Here is a 20257-nt window from a genome sequence, read left to right on the forward strand (position 1 = left end):
ATTGACATTGGAAGACTCTGCCAAGGACCTCAACCTCGCCATGAGAGCAAAATGGAACCTCCATGGAATGACGAAGTCTACCTTTGACCATGAGATGCTGGGGATAAGTGGGTCAGAAGAGGCTATTCCCTACCTTTATTATTAATGTTATTTACAGTCCCCCGTTCTCACTGCGACTCAAGGCAGATTACACAGTATGAATCAAAACGATTAATGGCTGGGAGATTCAAACAGGTAATACGACAGGTTGCAAAAATTTGGGAACAAGGAGAAATCTTGCTCTGTTTAGGAGCGTCCCAGCACAGATACCTGGTTGGCCATTGGTGGGGAAAGAATTTAGGACTAGAAGACCTCAGCAGGACCCAGCAAGACGGTTCGTACGTTAAGTATCTAATTTCCACAGGAATGAAAGAAGGAAATCGTGTCCTCTGGCCATGAACGTGTTTGGCTTTTAAGAAACAAAGCTTCACAGGGATGTTTCACCACAAGAACAAACACAGCTGCCAGCGGCAACCCCTCCCATAGAGGACAAACCCTTCCCAGCTTTTCAGAAGCAGTAGCTCTGCTGGCAAATAAGACAAAGCTGGAATCCAAATAGGGCCCCAGTGGTGTGGGCCTCGTTCCTTCCAAGAGGAGCAGAGGAGAAAGGAGGGAAGGGGGCTGTTAAAAGCGACAAAACAACCGAAAAACCACCCACCCACCCCATGATTTACTATGGTTCTTCTGCTCAATTGAGTTAAAAGATTTCCACCCAGCTTGCACAAGTTCTGACGAACAGGCACCATCTTGGGATAGCAGACAGGATTTTGGCCGGAAGCACCGGGCCGACATGTCCATGCAATAAAAGCCTTATTAGGAGGGTCACTGGAAGTTCCTTCTTCCCAAGCAAGGCGGCCAGAAACAGTTCTAAACCACAACAGAGATAAAGAAAACCCGGCCCTTAACAGAGGCAGATGATGCCGGGTTATCAGAATAGCACAGCCTCTTTCTGTGCTTAACTAGAATATCTTCATTTGCAGAAAGAACAAGAGAATACAAAAGATCAAGGGCCAAACTCAAAATGTGCAAAGAAATAACAAAATCTTTCTTTCCAAGCTTTGGTTTTGGACCTAAAACACTCCAGAATCCTTAGAAATAGAACAGCAACGGCCTGCTGCCAGAGAAGCAGCACGTCTCTTGCTGAACCACGGCTGCAAGGCAGCAATAGCACACATTGCTAGAAAACAAAGCAAAATACAAACGAAGGAATTCTCCCTTATTGTATTGTTAACAAGCTGCATCTACATCACATAATTTTTTCCAAGTTGCTCAGGGCATCACAAATATGTGCAACTTTTAATCCTCGTAATGTGCTCAGAGGCACTCCTTATCATGACCACACATTTGCCAAGGCTCAACCTGGCATTCAAAGCAGATTCTGGAGCTCAGCTCTGGCTCACATTACCTTGGCGGTAACCAAACCTATCTATTTATTCTAGGAAATGTATAGTTTGCCTTCCGCTAAGGGGCTTAAGACAGGTTTAAGCTTGGATCTGTGGCAGATCACTCCAAGATTCCAAGGATTATTTGCAGTCTGTTCCTGCCACTCCCGTGTCCCAGAAGCCAGCAGGTTGGGGGTGAGATTGCTTTAATCAGGAAGACCCCAGCCTGGATCTCAATCCTGCCATGAACTGTCGGGGTGGTCTTTCAGTCCTCTGCCCACGCTACAAGGACAGTAATACAGATAACCTTTACAGCGAGAGCTGTATGCATTATAGAAGAGATTTGCGTGAATGCTCGTTATCAAATATTAAATGTCAAGAGCAGTAACAGCCCTTGATGATAATAGCTGTGCCACTTCAAGCAACAGAGACTAAAAGCAGATCACTAGAACTTCATGGTCATAGCAACTTCTTGGTTGCTAATACAACCTCAAATCTACATTAGCCACAAAGACCCCAGATGGGACAAACACTTGATATCACCGATGTAAAAACACCCACACAGACACAGTAAAACTGCAATGCACACTAAACTGTATATACCGTTACCACTGATATGACCACATGGCAATACTCAGTACAAAAAGTGGTAAGCCCATAGCTTCAGGGGAAGAAATATAAGTCATGTCTATAATCAATATGTATTTATCAATATCAAATTTTCAGTGTACAAAGTGACTAAGTGCTAATAATCCTATAAAAGCCAGTAAACATTCCAAATATGGTCATTCATATTACACTCTAAATAAACATTTGTTAATTCAACAATGTCTCCTAATGGTCGGCTGTAATTGTATAATCAGTGTCAAGCTACGATGTACCGGAAATAATACAGTCTTTTTTTCCTTTTTCTTTAGGGGCACAGAAGACGGATGCTCCCATGGGAAAACTCGTACTCCAGGTAAGTCTTGGACACAAATGAACATTCTCTAATCCTGTTTTCTTCTCTTTTACAGGTGGGACCATGAACAACGGTGTGTGTGGACAACCCCACGGCCCAACAAGGGACCAGCTATTTATGCACACTTGTTTCACAGGTTTACTTCTTCACGGGCCACGTACCTGGTCCACCTACAATCACATTCAAAGACAAATGTTTTACAAGTGCCAATCTCGGTGCACCACAGTCTCTGGTATTATTATTATTTATTAAATTTATAGTCCACCCTCCCCGTGGACGGGCTCAGGGCGGATTACAACCTACAGATTGATAAAACGGTACATTAAATAATGATAAAAGCCAGATTTAACAGCATAAAAACAAACTCTGCACTATGTTCTGACTCTGCACTATGTCCCAGGTTCACTTCACCCTTCCCTGCCAACCGCAAGGGAAGAGAGGGGTGGGGACGTGAGTTGGTGCGAGATTAGCCACCGTTCCTACATGGTACATGGTAGAACTGCCAACTCTGGTCTGGGAAATTCCTGGGGATTTAGGGTCGATGCCTGGGGAGGTCAGAGGGCTCATCAGGGATGCGAGAACAGGGAGTTCACCCTCCAAAGCAGCCATTTTCTTCAGGCAAACCAATCTTTGGGGTCTGGAGATCAGTTGTAATTCCGGGAGAACACCAGGCTCCACCTGGAGATTGGCAACCCTACTGCAGTGCAAGGAAGGAGGACAGAGTTTTAAAAGTTCATCCCATCAATGATCTCAGAAGAAATTTAAAACAGAGGGAAAGCTATGGGATCTGGGGGGGCAAGTGTAACCCCCTGTATGTTAATTGGTTTAGCCCTCAGTAACTAGAGCCAGGCAGCTGAGGAATGAGTTGGATGCTGGAGAGCTGAATAATAACTCATATGCTCTTATCACCTTGAATAAGGTAATCAAATGTTGTATGTGAACAATATGACTTAAAGTGGTGTTTGTATGGTGTTACTGGGATCATATTATTTTTGCAGGGCAGTAATTCCCCAAGAGCCCCGTGGCCCAGAGTGGTAAACTGCAGTACTGCAGCCCAAGTTCTGCTCACGACCTGAGTTCGATCCCGGCGGAAGCTGGGTTCAGGTAGCCGGCTCAAGGCTGACTCCGCCTTCCATCTTTACGAGGTCGGTAAAATGAGTACCCAGTTTCCTGGGGGTAAAGTGTACATGACTGGGGAAGGCAATGGCAAACCACCCTGTAAAAAGTCTGAAAACATCGTGGTGCGATGTCCCCCCATGGGTCAGTAATGACTTGGTGCCTGCACAGGGGACTACCTTTACCTAATTCCACAAGAAGGGGACAGAAGCCTGGGCTACAGATGCTTCGAATTGGAAGGACAGTGAAAAAGGACTCGATCACTTGTCTGATTCCACTAAGTTGAACTGTTTACCTTTGCAAAGCTGTATGGTTGCACTTATGAGTTTAGTTAAAGGGGAAAAAACAATTGTGTTGTATTAATTGTTAAAAAGGTTTTAAAAGACTTTTTTCTTAATTTAAATTTGTGTGAAAGTTTACTTCCTAAGCAAACCCATAGAACCCATACAAGGAGAAGTTACACAAGCAGCTGGAATCAACACACACACACACACACACACACACACCCTGCTGCTAGAGCAGCAGCCTTCAACTTCTGATCACAGTCCTTGCCTTGCCAGAGCGAAAGCTTCGTTTTCTGCAGAGAGCTGGCCGGTCGCCAGCTAGCAGAACCACTTCAAGGTAAAGGAACCCTTGCAGGCTAACGTTGGCCTCCGTGCAGAGTTTACTTTTGTTTGTGGAAGCAAACGCACACATTTCTCCAGGAGGAAGACTGGAGCGGGGCAGGTGGCGGGGTGTGGACAGCTGCCTCTTAGAGGGCAAAGAGAGGAGGAGAAACACGCACGCACGCACACACAGAGCCAGGTGAGAGGGACAAGCAGTAGGCGCTCCAGCGGTGAGGAATGCGCTGGGAACAACGCCAGCTAAACCTGCTGCCAAGAGAAGGCATAAAGCCGCTTCCCTCCCTGGTCAGCTCTCAGAACCTGCCAGCTGTTTGCCAAGCTGCACCCTGAGGCCACACTTTACCCCAGATTCAAGTTGAGGCAGAAAAAAATATCCTGAGCCCCACCTACTTTCTTCGCAAAGCAGAAGAAGAAGAAGACAACTGCCAGTGTGCAAAACCTTCCGGGCAGGGCTGGGCGTCACAGGCCCAGCATCTGTGGGGGGAAGAGGCTTCTGTGTTGGGTGGTGAGTTTTGCAGGGCCCAAGTTGGTGGGAGAGGAAAGAGATGTTTTTTTTTTCTCACCCTTCCTACTGGCTGCCCTACTGGGTTCTCTCCTCTTCCTCCTCCATTTTATCTTCAAAATAACCTTGTGAGGAAGGGTAGCCTGAAGAAGAGCAACTGGAGAAAGGTGAGGAGGGACTTGAACCCAGGTCTCCTGATCCTAGCCTGCCACGTTTAACCACCACATCACCTTGGCTCCCGTCATCGATCTCCCGGTGTCCCATCTACTCCGGCTCCATGGCCTCTAAGGACTTTTTATTGTCTCCAGTTAAGATCATGGCTGCCCACCCCTCCTGCCTCATATTGTATGCTCGAATAACACAACAATCATTATCCCATTAAGAGTTATTAAATGATATCTCTACTGTCCCGTCCATGCATGCGATGCCTCGCAGAGAGGAAAGGTAAGTCTGTTCCCTGGAGGAACTTACAACTGCCTCCTTCTGTTTTCTGCCTCCAGCTGTTTTCTGTTCATGAAGTCGGCTGAATGAACAGTACCACAAGTAAGTAACCGCATCTTTCCCCCCTTTTAGTTTTTTTAGTCTTCTGTTTTTACATTCTCCTGTTGCTTTTAAGCTTCTCTTACTAGTTGCATTTTATTTCTATCTGCTTAATGCATTTTTAATGTTATTACTGTAACGATTTTTAAGTCTCTGCTGGCCACAAGATGCTGGTCTAATCTGCTACGGCTCTTCTTGTGTTCTTAAACCCAACACAACAGACAACATACATAGGTGTATTATTATGGGGCCTGATATGAGACAGCGATTATAAGCATGGATGAGAAACAACATAGTTTAGTAGACAGACTGCAGGATTAGGATCTTGGAGACCCAGGTTCGAATCCCTGCTCCGTCATGGAAACTCACTGGGTTTGAATCCCTCACTCAGCCCGAGCTACCTCACAGGGTTGTTGTTGTTAGGGTAAAACTGAGGAGGGAAGAATGTTGATGGCTACTTTAGACCCCCACTGGGGGACAAAAGTGACATAAATAAATCAAGTAACTAAGACAACCCGATGACAGCCAGTTTGCTGTAGTGGTTAAGAGCAGCAGGACTAATCTGGAGAGCCAGGTTTGATTCCCCACTCCTCCACTTGAAGCCAGCTGGGTGTCCTTGGGTCAGTCACAGCTCTCTCAGAGCTCTCTCGGCCCCACCCACCTCACAGAGTGATTGTTGTGGGGATAATAATGACACTGACGAGTTAACCGTGCTGAGTGTGGCCCTAATCTGTCCTGAAGAGCGGTATATAACCACAAGGTTACTGTCTTCTTCAATCCTGAGCTCTGCTGTGGCTCCTCTGAACTGAAACAGATTCAACCCACTTCAATAATATGGAGACAATACAGAACTACTAACAAGGATTTCTGAGATCAACCAGGTCTTCTTTGAGCGCAAAAGAGTTCAGTGTAGCCGTTAAGAGCATCCGAGTCAGGAGATCCAGGTTCGAATTCCCACTCGGCCTCGATGCTCAGTGGATATGCTACTTCCGTACACTTCACTTCTCTGTACTGGAATCGCTCAGCCCTTTCATCAACCATTTGGGGTAACCAGGGCTTTTTTTCTGGGGAAAGAGGTGGTGGAACTCAGTGGGTTGCCCTCGAAGAAAATGGTCACATGGCCGGTGGCCCCGCCCCCTGATCTCCAGACAGAGGGGAGTTGAGATTACCCTCCACACTGCTCTGCGGCGCGGATGGCAATCTCCACTCCCCTCTGTCTGGAGATCAGGGGGCGGGGCCACCAGCCATGTGACCATTTTCAAGAGGTTCCGGAACGCCGTTCCCCCGCGTTCCTGCTGAAAAAAAGCCCTGGGGGTAACAACCAAATCCCTTCCAGTCCCCTGCACAGGAAATTATGGCCAAAGATTCGCACCAAGCCTTGTTCGCTCTAACTTCTCCTTCTTCCCCAACCCTTCTGTGATTTTTCTTATAAAAATGATTTCCTTCACTTACAGTGCAATTCTAAGGAGAGTTACTCCAGTCTAAATTCGTTGACTTCTATGGGCTTAGCCTGGAGTAATTCATCACAGGATTGCACTACTAGTCTCTGAAGCTCTGGCTCTCAAAAGCTCATGCCAGAATAAATGTTGTTAGTCTTTAAGGTGCTACTGGACTTCATCATGGGACAACCTCTCTTGCTCTCTCACATTAAGAGTGTCTATACGAGATGCCTCCTTTTGCCAATGGTTGATGAAAAGGCACATTCGTACCAAGCAGCCTCCACAATTGCCCATAAAGCCAAAGGTGGGGCATTGTAACATGCACAAGGAAAAAATGCACACTGTTATTCCTTCTTTAGGGTTTCTGGATCTCAAAGCCTGGTCCAGTTTCAGGGCTTTAGGGCGGTTCTTAGGGTCACCAGTAAGCAGTTAAATCTCAGAGTCTATGTTAGTCGAGAAGTGTAGTTTTAAAAGACAGAGCTGTCAGAGATTGCTCCTCAGAGGGTTTGTTCATTTCATCTTCGCCTCCCGGAAAGTTCTGTCAATTTCACCTCTCCAGTCTCAAAACTGTGTGGGATGGCAACCAGCGGGCAGCGAGGAAGGGAAATGGGCTGGAGCTGCCTTCCAGAGCTGGGCTTGGACCAGGAGAGGTTCTAACGGGCTGAAGTTTCCCTTCTAGCATTTCACAGCCCCTTCACACAGCTCCAGTGTATAGCAATGCCTTTGCTCTGCTGCCAGCTCTGTCTTTTTAAATGACCCTTCCCAGCTAACATTGCATCTTCCGACACGTGTTCTTCACGTGTCAGATGTCTCATTTAGAGAGACTAAGGAACCTCAGAAGCCCTGATTTCCTCTGAAGAAGGGCAGGATTGAAACATGATTGGAAGGCACCGAAATGCCCCATGGTTTGAGTTTGGGTATCTCTCACAAGTCTGCTGCGGTTATTAGCATGGATCCCCCGCCCCCAGATTCATAACACAGGGAGATCTTTTTAGTACAAAGTGAGAGCAGAGAAGGGTCAGAAGGTCTCTTCTGCACGCAGCAATTTCAATCTCTTGCTCTTGTAAGAAAATGAACAATCCGTTCGGATGGGAAGGTCACGCACACCAAAGCCATCAAGGGCAATTAAAGCCCTTTGGGCCGAGTGACTTGCTAGGCATGTTAAGAGCGCTTAAAATGACCGTGAAGGAGAGGCAGGAAGAGGAGACCAGGTCTGAGAAGCAGCGGCTACATCAGACAGTGACAAAACTGTGCTCGAGAGAGATTTACGAGATGGTAAGAGGCCGAGAAGTGGGGGAGGGAGGGAGGGAGAAGAGAGAGCGAAAAAGGCTTTTAAAATAATATTTAAAATTTAAACTAGGGCTGCGAGCATTTGTTAATGGATGCAGACCATCAATTACCCCAGGACGGAAAATTCCAATAAAGAATGTGAACAATTAACTGGAACTATTGCACATAAAAGGGTTTGGGGTGGGGAGGTTTTTTATGGTAGAGGTAAGGATCATGACGCATAATTTTGCCTGCAATCCCCCTCCCCCATGAGTGTGCATACACACACACTCACAGATGGGAGCTGTTATGTCAAAGAATTTCCATAAACATTCCAACTGCTCAGGGTGGGAAAGTATCAGCAATGGGTATCTGGCCGCTATGGTCAGGAAGAACAGCACGCCATGGACAGCGAAGGAACAGCGGAGACTACTGCCCAGATGTCATAAAAATGCAACTTGGTATGTAATACGATTTAACAAGCTAATGTTTGCATTGGTTGTTGTGGGTTTTCCGGGCTGTATTGCCGTGGTCTTGGCATTGTAGTTCCTGCCGTTTCACCAGCAGCTGTGGCTGGCATCTTCAGAGGTGTAGCACCTCTGACACTGGGAGATCTCTATCTTTTGGTGCTACACCTCTGAAGATGCCAGCCACAGCTGCTGGAGAAACGTCAGGAACTACAATGCCAAGACCACGGCAATACAGCCCGGAAAACCCACAACAACCATCGTTCTCCGGCCGTGAAAGCCTTCGATAATGTTTGCATTGAATGACAAGTGGCAAGAGCCAGTAGAATGGTACTTTCTTACTATGGCTCGGTTCAGATATACAGAACTATGATTTAAACTCATTATGGCTAGCGTGGTGGTCTGAAAGCCGGCCACTGCATTAACTGTGCTTAATTCAGTTCCACTAAACCAGGATTATCAGCCCAGACCTAACTACAGTTTCTCGTGCTGTCTGAATCTCTCTGGCTGCATTCAGGCATTGTTAATACACTGTTGGTTTACAGACTTCTCATAGTTGTAATGTACGGACACAGACAGTCAAACAAACCAGGATTTCAAAGTTAGGATTTGTAGCTGGTTTGTTAACCACCGTTTGTACCAACAGTGGTTTGTTGCAACATCTCAATGCACAAAACAGAGTTTATCGAGCAGCACTGCCCCTCATGGCCTTTGCACAGAAAAGGAGATGCCACCTCTGTTGCACATACCATCCCAACACCCACCATTCTAGGAGGAAGCTGGTCGAAAGAAAGGCACCAGCTGATTAGCACAGGTATTCTGGCCACCCCCTTCTGACACCCAAAAGCAGACAACAGACCTTGCCCAAGAGGACACCGTCTTACTTCTCGGTGCTTAGTCAATCCAGAGAAAGGTGTGATTAGCAAGTCTCCCCTTCGGCATCTGCCTTCTGCGATTGTCAGCTGGCAAGGAAATTAATGGCTGGAAGCAGTCTGCGGCTGTTTCGACGGCATTAGCTCCAATTTCTTTCATCAGCTCTATCTCGCTTATCTCTCTGTCTATCGCAGGCTTCAGCCTGGGAGGGTTAGAATTTTAACCAGGGGAGACAGGAGAACTTCGGTATAGTGGCAAAGACCTTTGGGTTCTTCCACCTCAGCCACCCTGGCTCTGCTAAACATTCCCAACGGAGACCTGCACGTCGCTCAGTGAAACCAGAACATTGCTCCATCAGCCTAGCCCAGCTCAAATCTCTCAGAGCAATAAGCAAAAAAAAAACAAAGTAAAGATACTCTGAGAAAGTTAAACACAATTTTTCTTCTAATACCTTTCCGCAACCCAGGTACAGTTTCAAAGCACTTTTTGAACCAAAAGCATCACATGGTTTCTCGGTCATCCATACAACATCTTTGCCAGGTATACACTGTTATTGATAAAGCAAGGTCCAGACTGTTTTGTTACCTACATAGGCTGTGATCCATAAAGACGCTTTAGGGGGATTATTGTTATTATTATTATTAAATTTGTAGTCCACTCTCTGTAGTTGCAAAATAGTAAAGAGTCCAGTAGCACCTTTAAGACTAAACAACTTTATTGTAGCATAAGTTTCCGAGATCCACAGGTCTCTTTGTCAGAAGCAACTTTATTGTAGCATAAGCTTTCGAGAACCACAGCTCTCTTCGTCAGATGAAGAGAGCTGTGATTCTCGAAAGCTTATGCTACAATAAAGTCGTTTAGTCTTAAAGGTGCTACTGGACTTTTTACTATTTTACAGTTAAGAACTGGTAGCATAAAAAGAGCAAACACACTTTCAAAGCCACCCTCAGCAGCACACACTGCACAGTCCCGCATATTGTCATTCTGGGCCCACGGTGGCTGGTGGCAATCAACAGGTGAGAGAGGCAAAAACCAGGAGGGGACACACACTCCTCTGGTAGGAGACCGAACAGGAGACCTGTTTGCCTCAACCACCAATATTGCACCAAAATATTCCAGGCGGTATATATGGATCTCCCCCCTCCAGTGTGAGACTGCTAATGTGTGTGTTAACTTGAGGGACAATGACTGCTCCCAGGTCACCCAACAAATGCAATGAATAAGTGGAGATATGAACCCAAGCCTAACACACAGCTGAATGATGTTCTCATTGGACAGCAACAACCCGCCCCCATCCCATTTCAGATTACAGACTGCTTCTGAACTGTGCCTCAGTTTCAAAACTAAGTAGGGCCAAGCTACACATGACGAATGACACTTGAACGGCAAGTGTATTTCTCCCCGTTCACTTGCCCTCCACTCAATCCACTTGCCGTTCAAGTGTCATTCGTCATGTGTAGCTTGGCCCGTAGTCTCACGGCAATGGGAGAAGTCGCCACTGGAGAAACGGAACCTCCCAACTCTCCCCCCAGGCATAAGGAACCAACCGCATCATTCCTGTGAGGCCGCATCCTGGGTTCGAGTGACCAGCTCTTTCAAGTTTTACCAGGAGACATAACATACATCCAGTTGGAAGGTCCAGGTTAGCCAGATCTTGGGAACTAAGCAGGGCCAGCCTTGGACAGGAGATCACCAAGAACGTCCAGGGCTGCTAGATGGGGGCAGGCAACTGCAAACCACCTCTGAGTATCTCTTCCCTTGAAAACCCTACGGGGTCACCATAAGGCGGCTGTGACTCAACAGCACTTTACACACACAACTAACTACTAAATACATTCTAATGCATGGTAGCAGGAGTTTTCTGACGCAGGACTACTGCATTTTCTTGGTTCTGACTTTCGTTTTCTTTCTGGTTTTGAATCAACCCCACCCACTCCCCTTTGGTGAGTCTTAACAAACAGCAATAATAGCAGCTTTCTACTCACCTCAATTGGGTATCTGTCTGTCTGTCTGTCTGTCTGTCTGTCAGTCAGTCACTGCTCATAAAGCTATTGCCTTAAGCAGAAATTAAAATGGGAAGAACCTTAATGGGTATCATGTCTCTGATGTTTAATTATTGCCCCTATATATCTCGCCACAGAAAGAGTAATGGAATCATTTGTACCCGATAGTAACCACGTCACCCATGTTGCTCAACTGGGATCCGATATTGCAAGGTATTGATTCTCTCCGCATCTGCAACCTGTCAATTCACACATGAAGTTTACACAACAATGCATAATCCCAGGATGTCAGAGCAGCTCGCCTAGAAAAAGGTACTAAATAGAATTCCTGTGAGCACAGGACATTGAAAATGGACAAAACACCAGCACCTAAAGTCCCCATTTTGCGCTTCCATTCTGAGAGACAAAATGCTCGGTCTACTTGGACCTTGCTTTCACCCAGCAAAGTGGTTATACACTTGCATAGATTAGATAAATTCACAGCAGCAGAAAGATCAAGATGGGTAGCTGTGTTAGCAGTAGAAAAGAGCAAGAGTCCAACAGCTCCTATAAGACTAACAATATTTGTGCTAGGGTGTGAGCTTTTGTGAGTCACAGCTCACTTCTTCAGTTACAGCTAGAACGTGAGTCCATCTGTCCTTACAAACAGGTCTTTCAGAAATTATCACAAATCCAGAGGAGTTAGCCGTGTTAGTCTGTAGTAGCAAAATCAAAAAGAGTCCAGTAGCACCTTTAATACTAACCAATTTTATGGTAGCATAAGCTTTTGAGAATCACAGCTCTCTTCGTCAGATTATCATGAAAGCTTAGAATGAAACCTCCATGTTCAGAGCATGTACCAGGTGCTAGGACAAGAAAATGGGGAATGGCTACAACCTTCATTGGACCTGAGTACCCAGAGGCACCTGTTTGCTCACTGCTGGAAGCAGGATGCTAGGTTAGATATGTTTGGGGGAAATTAAACCAACACCCTTAGCCAATTTTAGATTTCCCTACTTCACTATGACCTGAGGAGTAACTCAAGTCATAAAACTTGGTGTCCCTAGAAAAAAATGGCTTATATAAGCCTGGGTGCAGACAATTTTAGTAACTGAATGCATACAGAAAAGCAACGTCGCCTGCATTTTATACCTTTCAATCAACATAGAAAAGATTGTATACATTTCATAAGATCTCATACAGTTCTGTAAACAAACAAGTCAAAAGTACGTGATCTTCTGTACCGCGGAGATTGACAGGTCATAGCCAGCGATTAAAAGAACACACTAAGAATAACATTTCTTGATGGCACCATTAATTTCAAAACATCACTGGGAAAGAATATTCAAGGACTGGACTGAACATCTCCAGATATAAACAAGTTTTAATTTTCGGTATATAGTGGAAGTAACTCGCTGTGCCCTTTTCATGGCCAACATAGTAGAATGTTATAATAATTACTGCAGGAACTGAAATACAGAACACGGTACAAGGAGGGACTTTCTCACAGTCGTTGAGGCGTCCAGAACAATCAATTTAAAGTGGATAAAGGGGGCGACCCCAAAATTCTCTAACAATATGCTTTGCTTTTCCTTTACTAGAGCTGTATTGTGAATTAACCAATGAGATGTTCCTCCCATTGGAGGCGAAGGGGAATCGATGCCCCTCAAAGAATTTCTGAACTCAAAAATCTTTCACTCCCTTCTACGCCAACAAGGTTTTAAGCAACAGCCGCTCCCCTAGCCAGACAACCACCTCAACAAAGCATCTATTTTTAAAAAATAGCACACGTACCGAGCCACTTAACATTGATCAAAACTGCCCCTTCGTGCACTTTGGCCGTGCTATTATCCTTAACTATCAGCGCAGTAAAAGGTTTTCTGCCATCAGTTGGTTACAGAGGCGAGGGGGATTACTGCAGCCTTCAGAGTGTCAAGGGGCGTTCGCTCTTTGGATGAACGGATGCCGAGAATGCAAAGGTGTGGTCTTGGAGATCGCCACACCCTGGTTCCACCTCGCCATCTCGTGTACCTCTTCCATTTCCCAAAGCTCAGCAGTACAGCAACACCTCTCAGGTTCCACTGATAGTATCTTTTAAAGAACCTCGGGTAGCAACTTCTGGGAAGGGCGCTGCTTCTGCGATCTCGGTGGACCCATGGTTTGTCGCTATAAGACCGCTTTCCTACGTTCGTACAGTTCAGGAGCTGAGATCATATGAAACCACCATTTCTACTGTAGAATAAAGCGGCTATACTGGGCAAATCAACCCCACTAAGCGACTTTGAGCATGCACCCTTAAATTCAGAAAAGACGCCTTCCTTGGATTACAAGAAAATGTGGCTGGTTCTACTCCTAGTCTTATACAGGCAGTTATCACCTTCAGTCTTCATTACATCACTTCTGTAGCCTATGCAAACTTAACCCCAACTGAGAAATTTCAAAAGATCCTATTGTCTCCTCCCTCCCTCCTCCCATCCAAAAGTTCCTTTAAAGCTCCCCCATATACATTTGCAATGCAGAGACCTGCTACACAAATTGCAACAGATCGATGCCGTGATTTTCAGATTACTTTCCCACTGAAATGACATCTGAGGGGACAGACCAGCCAACCCTTTCTGCTCCAGGGGACAGAATTCTTTATTTGCAATTCTGGAGCAGCTTGTTCAATCCTCGCCTCCCCCCCCCTCCCATTTTGTCCTAGGATGCTTTGAATTAAATGGCTGGATCATCTGTCTGCTTGGGCCTTCGCGAGTCTCTATGCTCCCAACCCTGTTAGTTTCTGTTGTATTTTTTTTTGTAGTGTTAGCTGTTTTGGATCATTGTGGGAGGAGAGAGAAGAAGAAATAAAATGCCAAGCTCACTGTGTTCAGTTGTACTAAAATCATAGAGTTAGAAGGGATCTCCAGGGTCATCTAGTCCAACCCCCTGCACAACGCAGGAAATTCACAACTACCTCCTCCACACACACACACACACACACACACACACACACACACACACAGGGATTCTTGCTCTATGCAAGATGGCAAAACACCGCCAGGATCCGTAGCTACACTGGCCTGGGGGAAATTGCTTCCTGATCCAAAAGTGACGATCGGCATTACCTTGAGCATGTAAGAAGGGGCCACAAGAACTAAGCCCCTATGCTAAGCTAAAGGGCTTAGCTTAGAGCTAAATTAATCGATGTGCAAAGACTCGCACTGATAAAGTTAAGTCCGGTGCCCACAGTACCATCGGATACAGATCTGGTCTTCCCTGGGTCTGCAAGAATCCCAGATGCTGGCTACCAGGAAACCATTTACTGGGTTTGGTTCAGGGTTCTAGCTATCACCGACAAAGACCTTCACAGCACTGGGCCGGCAGATCTGCAGGACCCCCCCCCCTCTCCGGCTAGGTCCCGTCACAACAGCTCCGTGCACCTGAGCAAAGACTTCAACAACTGCCTTTTCACAGGCGCTGTCTGCAGTAGTTGCTACGTGATGAAGCGAACGGCCTGAGGCGACCAAGAAGGCCCACATGCTTCTATTGTTTCACAGACTGCAAACCAGAATTGTTCAGCAGGACGTTCTCAGAAAAGGAGGAGAACTATATTATAATGGACCGGCACAGTAGGAGACTTCTATAAGGGATATACTTTTCCTGCATCGATCGCTTTGCTTCCTTAGACAGTAATTCCGCAGCCTGATCCCCGCTACATTGTTTTGCTTATTAAGAATCTTTGCCGTAATACTGAATTGTTTTATCTCATTGCCTACGTGGCTCGCTGGTCAACTGAATAGTCTCATATCTGTATTTTGCCCAGCTCCACAGTATTATTCTGTTTATTATTATTCTTTGCTGTTAGATTCAAATGGTTTTTATCAGTCTTTATTATTCACTTGTTGACTGATTGAATAGTTCTGGTCACATCTGTAATCTGCCTTGAGTCCCGGTGAAGAAGGTAGATGACTGATGAACAGTTCCGATCACTAGTCCAGTAGCATCTATAAGACTAACAACATTTGTGGTTGGATATGAGCTTTGGTGAGTCACAGCTCACTTCTTCAGATCTGAAGAAGCGAGCTGTGACTTACAAAAACTCATGTACCCTACCACAAATTTTGTTAGTCCTATAAGCGCTACTGGACTCTTGGTCTTTTCTACCGCTACAGACAGACTAACATGGCTACCCATCTTGATCTAGTTAAGGCAGACTATAAACCACGTGAAAAGCCACCAATGGAAGCTACATACACTATCACGAGGCATATATTTCCAGGGCTAAGAACCAGCAGTGAGTGTATAGAAAAGGTATTTGCAAATACAAGTCTTGCACTTAACCTACTGGTCCCTTACAGCCTTTTCTTCTCCCTATTATCTCTCCCACTGTAAGCTCCTCTGGGCAGGGAACTGTCTTTTTGCTAACGTGATTTGTAGCAGACGCTACTGTTGCTAAATAAATGGTATTTGCTGACCAGCAGGGAAGGTTAGCTTTTCAAACTCTGAGCCACACAAGTTTAGTGGAAGAAAAGTATCGATTTGATGCTAAGGATTATTAAGAAAGGGATTGAAAATAAAATGGCCAGGAGTAATACAGTGACCTCGTGGCCATGCCATTGACCAACGTGGTGCACATTTAAGACACCCCGTACAGTTCTTGTTGCCTCGTATCTAATTGAAAAGCTGGAAGAAGTGCAGAAAAAGGCAAGCACAGACGAAGGCATTTCAGGCTTTTAAAATGTTTCTTTTACTAGAACTCACAGTTCTCTAAAGGAAAATTGGCCTTTTTAGTTTAGAAAAAAAGGCAGCTCCAGAGGCAGGAGACACATAATAGGGGGCTATAAAATTATGCAAAGCTTGAAAAAAATGGATAGAGATTTTTCCCCCTCCCTTTCCCATAACACCAGTGGCTTGGGAGCAACCAATAACATGAATAAACAGACAAAAAGAAGCACATCTTCACACAATGCATAACTGATTTGCAAAATACTTTGCCACAAGGTGTGGTGTTGGCTACTAGCTCAGGTGGATAGTAAAGGAGATGAGGCAAGTTCTGGGGGGAAACGTTTATTAACAGCTATTTGCCTCCATGGCAAAGTAGAACCTCCTCATACAGAGGCAGTGTACCTCCGAATATCAGTGCCTGAGATGCAATGAAAAGAAGAAGCTCTAGCCTCTATGCCTGACTTGGTAGGCCTTCCAGGAACACTTTCCAAGTGCCCTGGCCACTTGGAAAATCAGCATACTGGACTAGATGGGCCTTCGGCCCGATGCAGAAAGACTCATGCTGTGAAAAAAAAATACACAAAATCTATAGCCAGAGGATGTCTTTAGACTTAAACAAGAGACAGAGGCTGAGGAATCTTATACGAGTAAGCCGAGAGCTGAATTTTCAACAAGCAAATTTCTTGCAACTGGCAGTTTTTAAGCTATCCCCTCCAAAAAACCAAAAAGTTTAGGACAGCTTGCTGTGTTGCAGATGTTTGGGGCCGGGTTGAATTCCCTTAAAAGCAGTTTTCAAAGTCACTCCCTTACAGGGGTTAACCTCGCTTTTAAAAAAGGTTACTCGCCGTCTAAAAATACATAATTATGCACTAAAGTCTTTCAACTGGCCCAATGAAAAACATGTGTCTCTTTGCCTTACAGAGGAACTTGTTCAAATTAAGGAGCGGGGGGGGGGGACTACAGCACAAATGCCTGTACAAACAGAGATATATCGTTCCAAGTGATTCTCAGATTAGCTTTTCACTGAACCGAGATCTAAGGGGATTTGGAGCAGGATGGTGAACGAGAGCAGCTGGTTTCAGTCATACCTTATAGTGTCATCGTTAAAAGCAGCAGAAGAAGAGAGGCATTCTGCTTATTGCTGCAAAATCAGATTTGCATCTTTTTAAACAAAAAAAAGGCAAAGATTTTAGCGTCAGCAGCATCGAAATAAGGGTTACCTTTCGGATGCAGTTAGTACCACTCTTCCAATACGCATCCTACAACCCATTCGATGAAAGCCTCAAGCTGACAAAAAGATTTGAGCCGTTTGCCAGTCACAGAACTATGGCAGCATTTGGTGGGATACTAAAGTAATGTCCTAGAAAAAGCAATATACTAAAAAGAGTCATCTCCAAACTGAGCGTTGCAAGATTTAAAGGCTCCTATGGGTTCAGAGCACCCATTCCACACAAGAGGTTGCCTGGTGCACCTCTGCATGCTTTACCACCCTGGCACTGCCTCCTTTCATTGTTTCCGCTAAGGATGGATAATTTTATGCAGCATCTACTCCTCCGCTGTCATCAGAGAATTCGACTTAAGAGGCTCAAGAATTAGCTGCTCCTCAGAGGAGTTTACCATGGAATCTACTCGATGGTTGCTGCTTCGACAGCTCAGAACAGAGATTCTCACAAGAGCCTTAGATCCTCCAGGTGTGACTAATTCTCACACATTCTGAAGACTCAAGTCTTTTCAGCCAGCGTGCCTCCAATTTTGATTGAGTCAGTTGACAGCCACAGTTAGCAGGAGTTGGAAATGCGGTTAGCAAGTAAGTACCCACGGATTTGGTGGCACCTATTTTAGCAATTTACATAGGACTGCACAGCAATTTTTTTTAGCGAGCTCAAATCCACATGATGCACACCGCTCTGCTATATCTCCTCTCAAACTCACCGAACTTTGCTGTCGTTTCTCAGGGAGGGAGGGGTACACAACTTGAACATGCTCAGAGGAATTCTTGTCCATGTTTCCTGTTTTTCCTCAATACTGAAAACTGTTTCAAGGCCTAGCCCTGACTCATGTTCGTCTCCAACCAGTCTCCTGGGAAGTCACTAGAACGGCATTGGCTTACTTCCCAGCATGACACTTTAGCTGGATGTGGACACAAACCACTCCCTTTGCATTGGGATCACAGGTAACCTTAGGGGAATGCTTGTGCACATGCTGCCTAATTTGGTTTTGGAACTCATCACCATAAAGATGTGATGGCCCTGAGTTTAGAGGGCTTCTGCAGAAGAAAAGTTGGATTCATGGGTGACATAGGGTTATTGGCCAGGAAGCAGAACCTCCATCTCTAAAGGCAGTATATCTCACAGTTCCAAATGCTGTGGATGAGCACCAGGGTGAGCGGTTTCCTTCATGTCTTGCTTTTGAACCATATTTAAAAAGAGAATGCTGATTTAGGCGGACCCCGTTGGTCTGATAAAACACAAGAGTTCTTAGGAATTTGCATGCACCAGAGCAAGCGCTCCCATTGGAGTCCACTGGAACTAGACAAAGGTAAGGGGCACCGAGACAGCATCGTTCTAAGATCTGCGCACTGGAACACCCTTTACCATCACTGCCCTAAGGAAGTCCTTCACTTACCACCAAATTCTCGGCATACATATTCAGAAGTAATTCCTACTATCGCCTCAGGTTAGACTTACTCTTGGGAAAATGTACCTAGGATTGCAGCTTTATTATTTATTAGTTAAGTGAGCTGCTGATTCCTACTGAATTTATGAACCAACTAACGCTGTGCTTTTCAGATGGGGCAATAGGCCCCAATCCATTCCAATGCACCCTCACCGGTGAGACTACTCTGGAGTAAAGATGAGCTGTGTTGACTGCAGTTAACAACATGCTTCTTCCTACAGCCCCTTTTTTCTGTTACTTTTTCCTTTTCACAAATAATTGGTAATTCACAGGGGAGACTGAGAACAGCAAGAAAATAGCTCACCTACGGGGTGGGGGGGAGTAATTCAAAATGTTCAGCTCGATAAAGAAAGTTGTGCTCTAACCAACAGCTTGGGGGCATAATTTTAAGATCCCCCCCCCCTAGCAGCAGCCGAGGTGGGGGCAGCAGAATGGAAATCCGCCTTCCCTTTCAAAGGGTCCATCTGTCCACTTGCACCAGCATAAAAAATTGCGTTTCCAATCAGTGACTCGCCCCCTTCCTCCTCATTCAGGAGATGTCCAATTCATTCTTTTAAAAAGAGCGTGCATGTTTCAGTTTGCAAAAGGAAGGGGGGGGTCAAGGAATGCAACAAGTGGGGGGGGGACGACGCAAAAACACTCGGGTAAAGAGAGGCGGGGAAAGTTTGCCAGCTCCGGAGGCTCCCGGGCAATCGCAGCGAGCGCGCCCCGCAACGGGCCGGCGGGGTTCGCCCGCCGCGCCCCGACCCGACCCGCCTTACCTTGCACGAGTAGGTCTGGTGCACGGGGTCCACGTTCACGATCTCCTCCACCGTGCCTGTGAGGACGACGTTGGCCTCTTCCTCCCGCCTCTCCAGCTCTCTCTCGGGGCAGCTGCCGCTGCAAGTCCCCAGCCGCGATGCCAGCAGCGGGAAGACGAAGAAAAGGCCGGCCAGGCACCGGGGGGGTCGCGTCTCCCGCCCCATCGCGGCACAAAAGGAGGGTCTGCGGGGAGGCGGGCGGGCGGGGGGGCTGCGAAGGCTTCCCTGGCTCAAGCCCGGCAGCTGCCCGGGGACTGCATGGGCTCCGCCGGAGCGTCTGGTTACTTTTGTTGCAAAGGGGCGGGGGGAGAGGAAGAAATCCTGCAAGGGGGGGGGGGAGAGGAGGAGGAGGAGGAGGAGGGCGAGATGGAGCTGCGAGCGGAGAGGGCTTCTTCCTCTGCGCCTTTGCTCGCTGGCGCTTCTGCCAGTGTGAGAAAAAGCCTGGCGAGAGAGAAGCGCCGGCGAGGGCAGGGGGGGCGCGCTGGATTTGCAGGCGATCTGAATTGCTGATAGGGGCAGAGGGAGGGGGAAGCAGGGGGGGGCTGGCCCGAAAAGGGGGGCGGGGGGAAGAGAGAGAGAGAGAAAGAGAGGCGAGCTCCTTTCTGTTCCTTGCTGGCCGCCCGCCTGCTTTGCAGAGGGGGGAAAACGCCACCCGCAGGAAATACGGCTCACATCAGGTTAATGGATAATCAGGCCTCCAAACGTGATGTGACTTTTAAAGGTGGAGCTCTGAAGAGGCTGCTGGTGGGGCCGAGGAGCCCGTGGCTTGGGCAAGCCCGGCTCGCTTCTCGGCCGATTATTGTCGCCTGGCGTTCCCCTGTCTTTTCTTTTTTGCTTGCGTCAAGAAAGATTGCGCCTTCCTAAAAGGACAGAGGAGTCAGCCG

At 46.5% G+C, this 20257-nt stretch overlaps 1 protein-coding gene across 1 annotated transcript in view; it reads right to left on the reverse strand.

Annotated features, from left to right (window-relative positions):
• AGRN (agrin) overlaps window positions 1-19926 on the reverse strand; it is a 297229-nt gene extending 277303 nt beyond the window's left edge. Inside the window, exon 1 of the mRNA XM_055001300.1 lies at window positions 19335-19926. Coding sequence (XP_054857275.1) covers window positions 19335-19538 — 204 coding nt within the window. The 5' untranslated portion in view covers window positions 19539-19926. The remainder of the gene's footprint in view (window positions 1-19334) is intronic.
• Between the last annotated feature and the right edge of the window lie 331 nt (window positions 19927-20257).

Source organism: Eublepharis macularius, chromosome 17 (assembly GCF_028583425.1).
Source record: "Eublepharis macularius isolate TG4126 chromosome 17, MPM_Emac_v1.0, whole genome shotgun sequence".
NCBI lineage: Eukaryota > Metazoa > Chordata > Lepidosauria > Squamata > Eublepharidae > Eublepharis > Eublepharis macularius.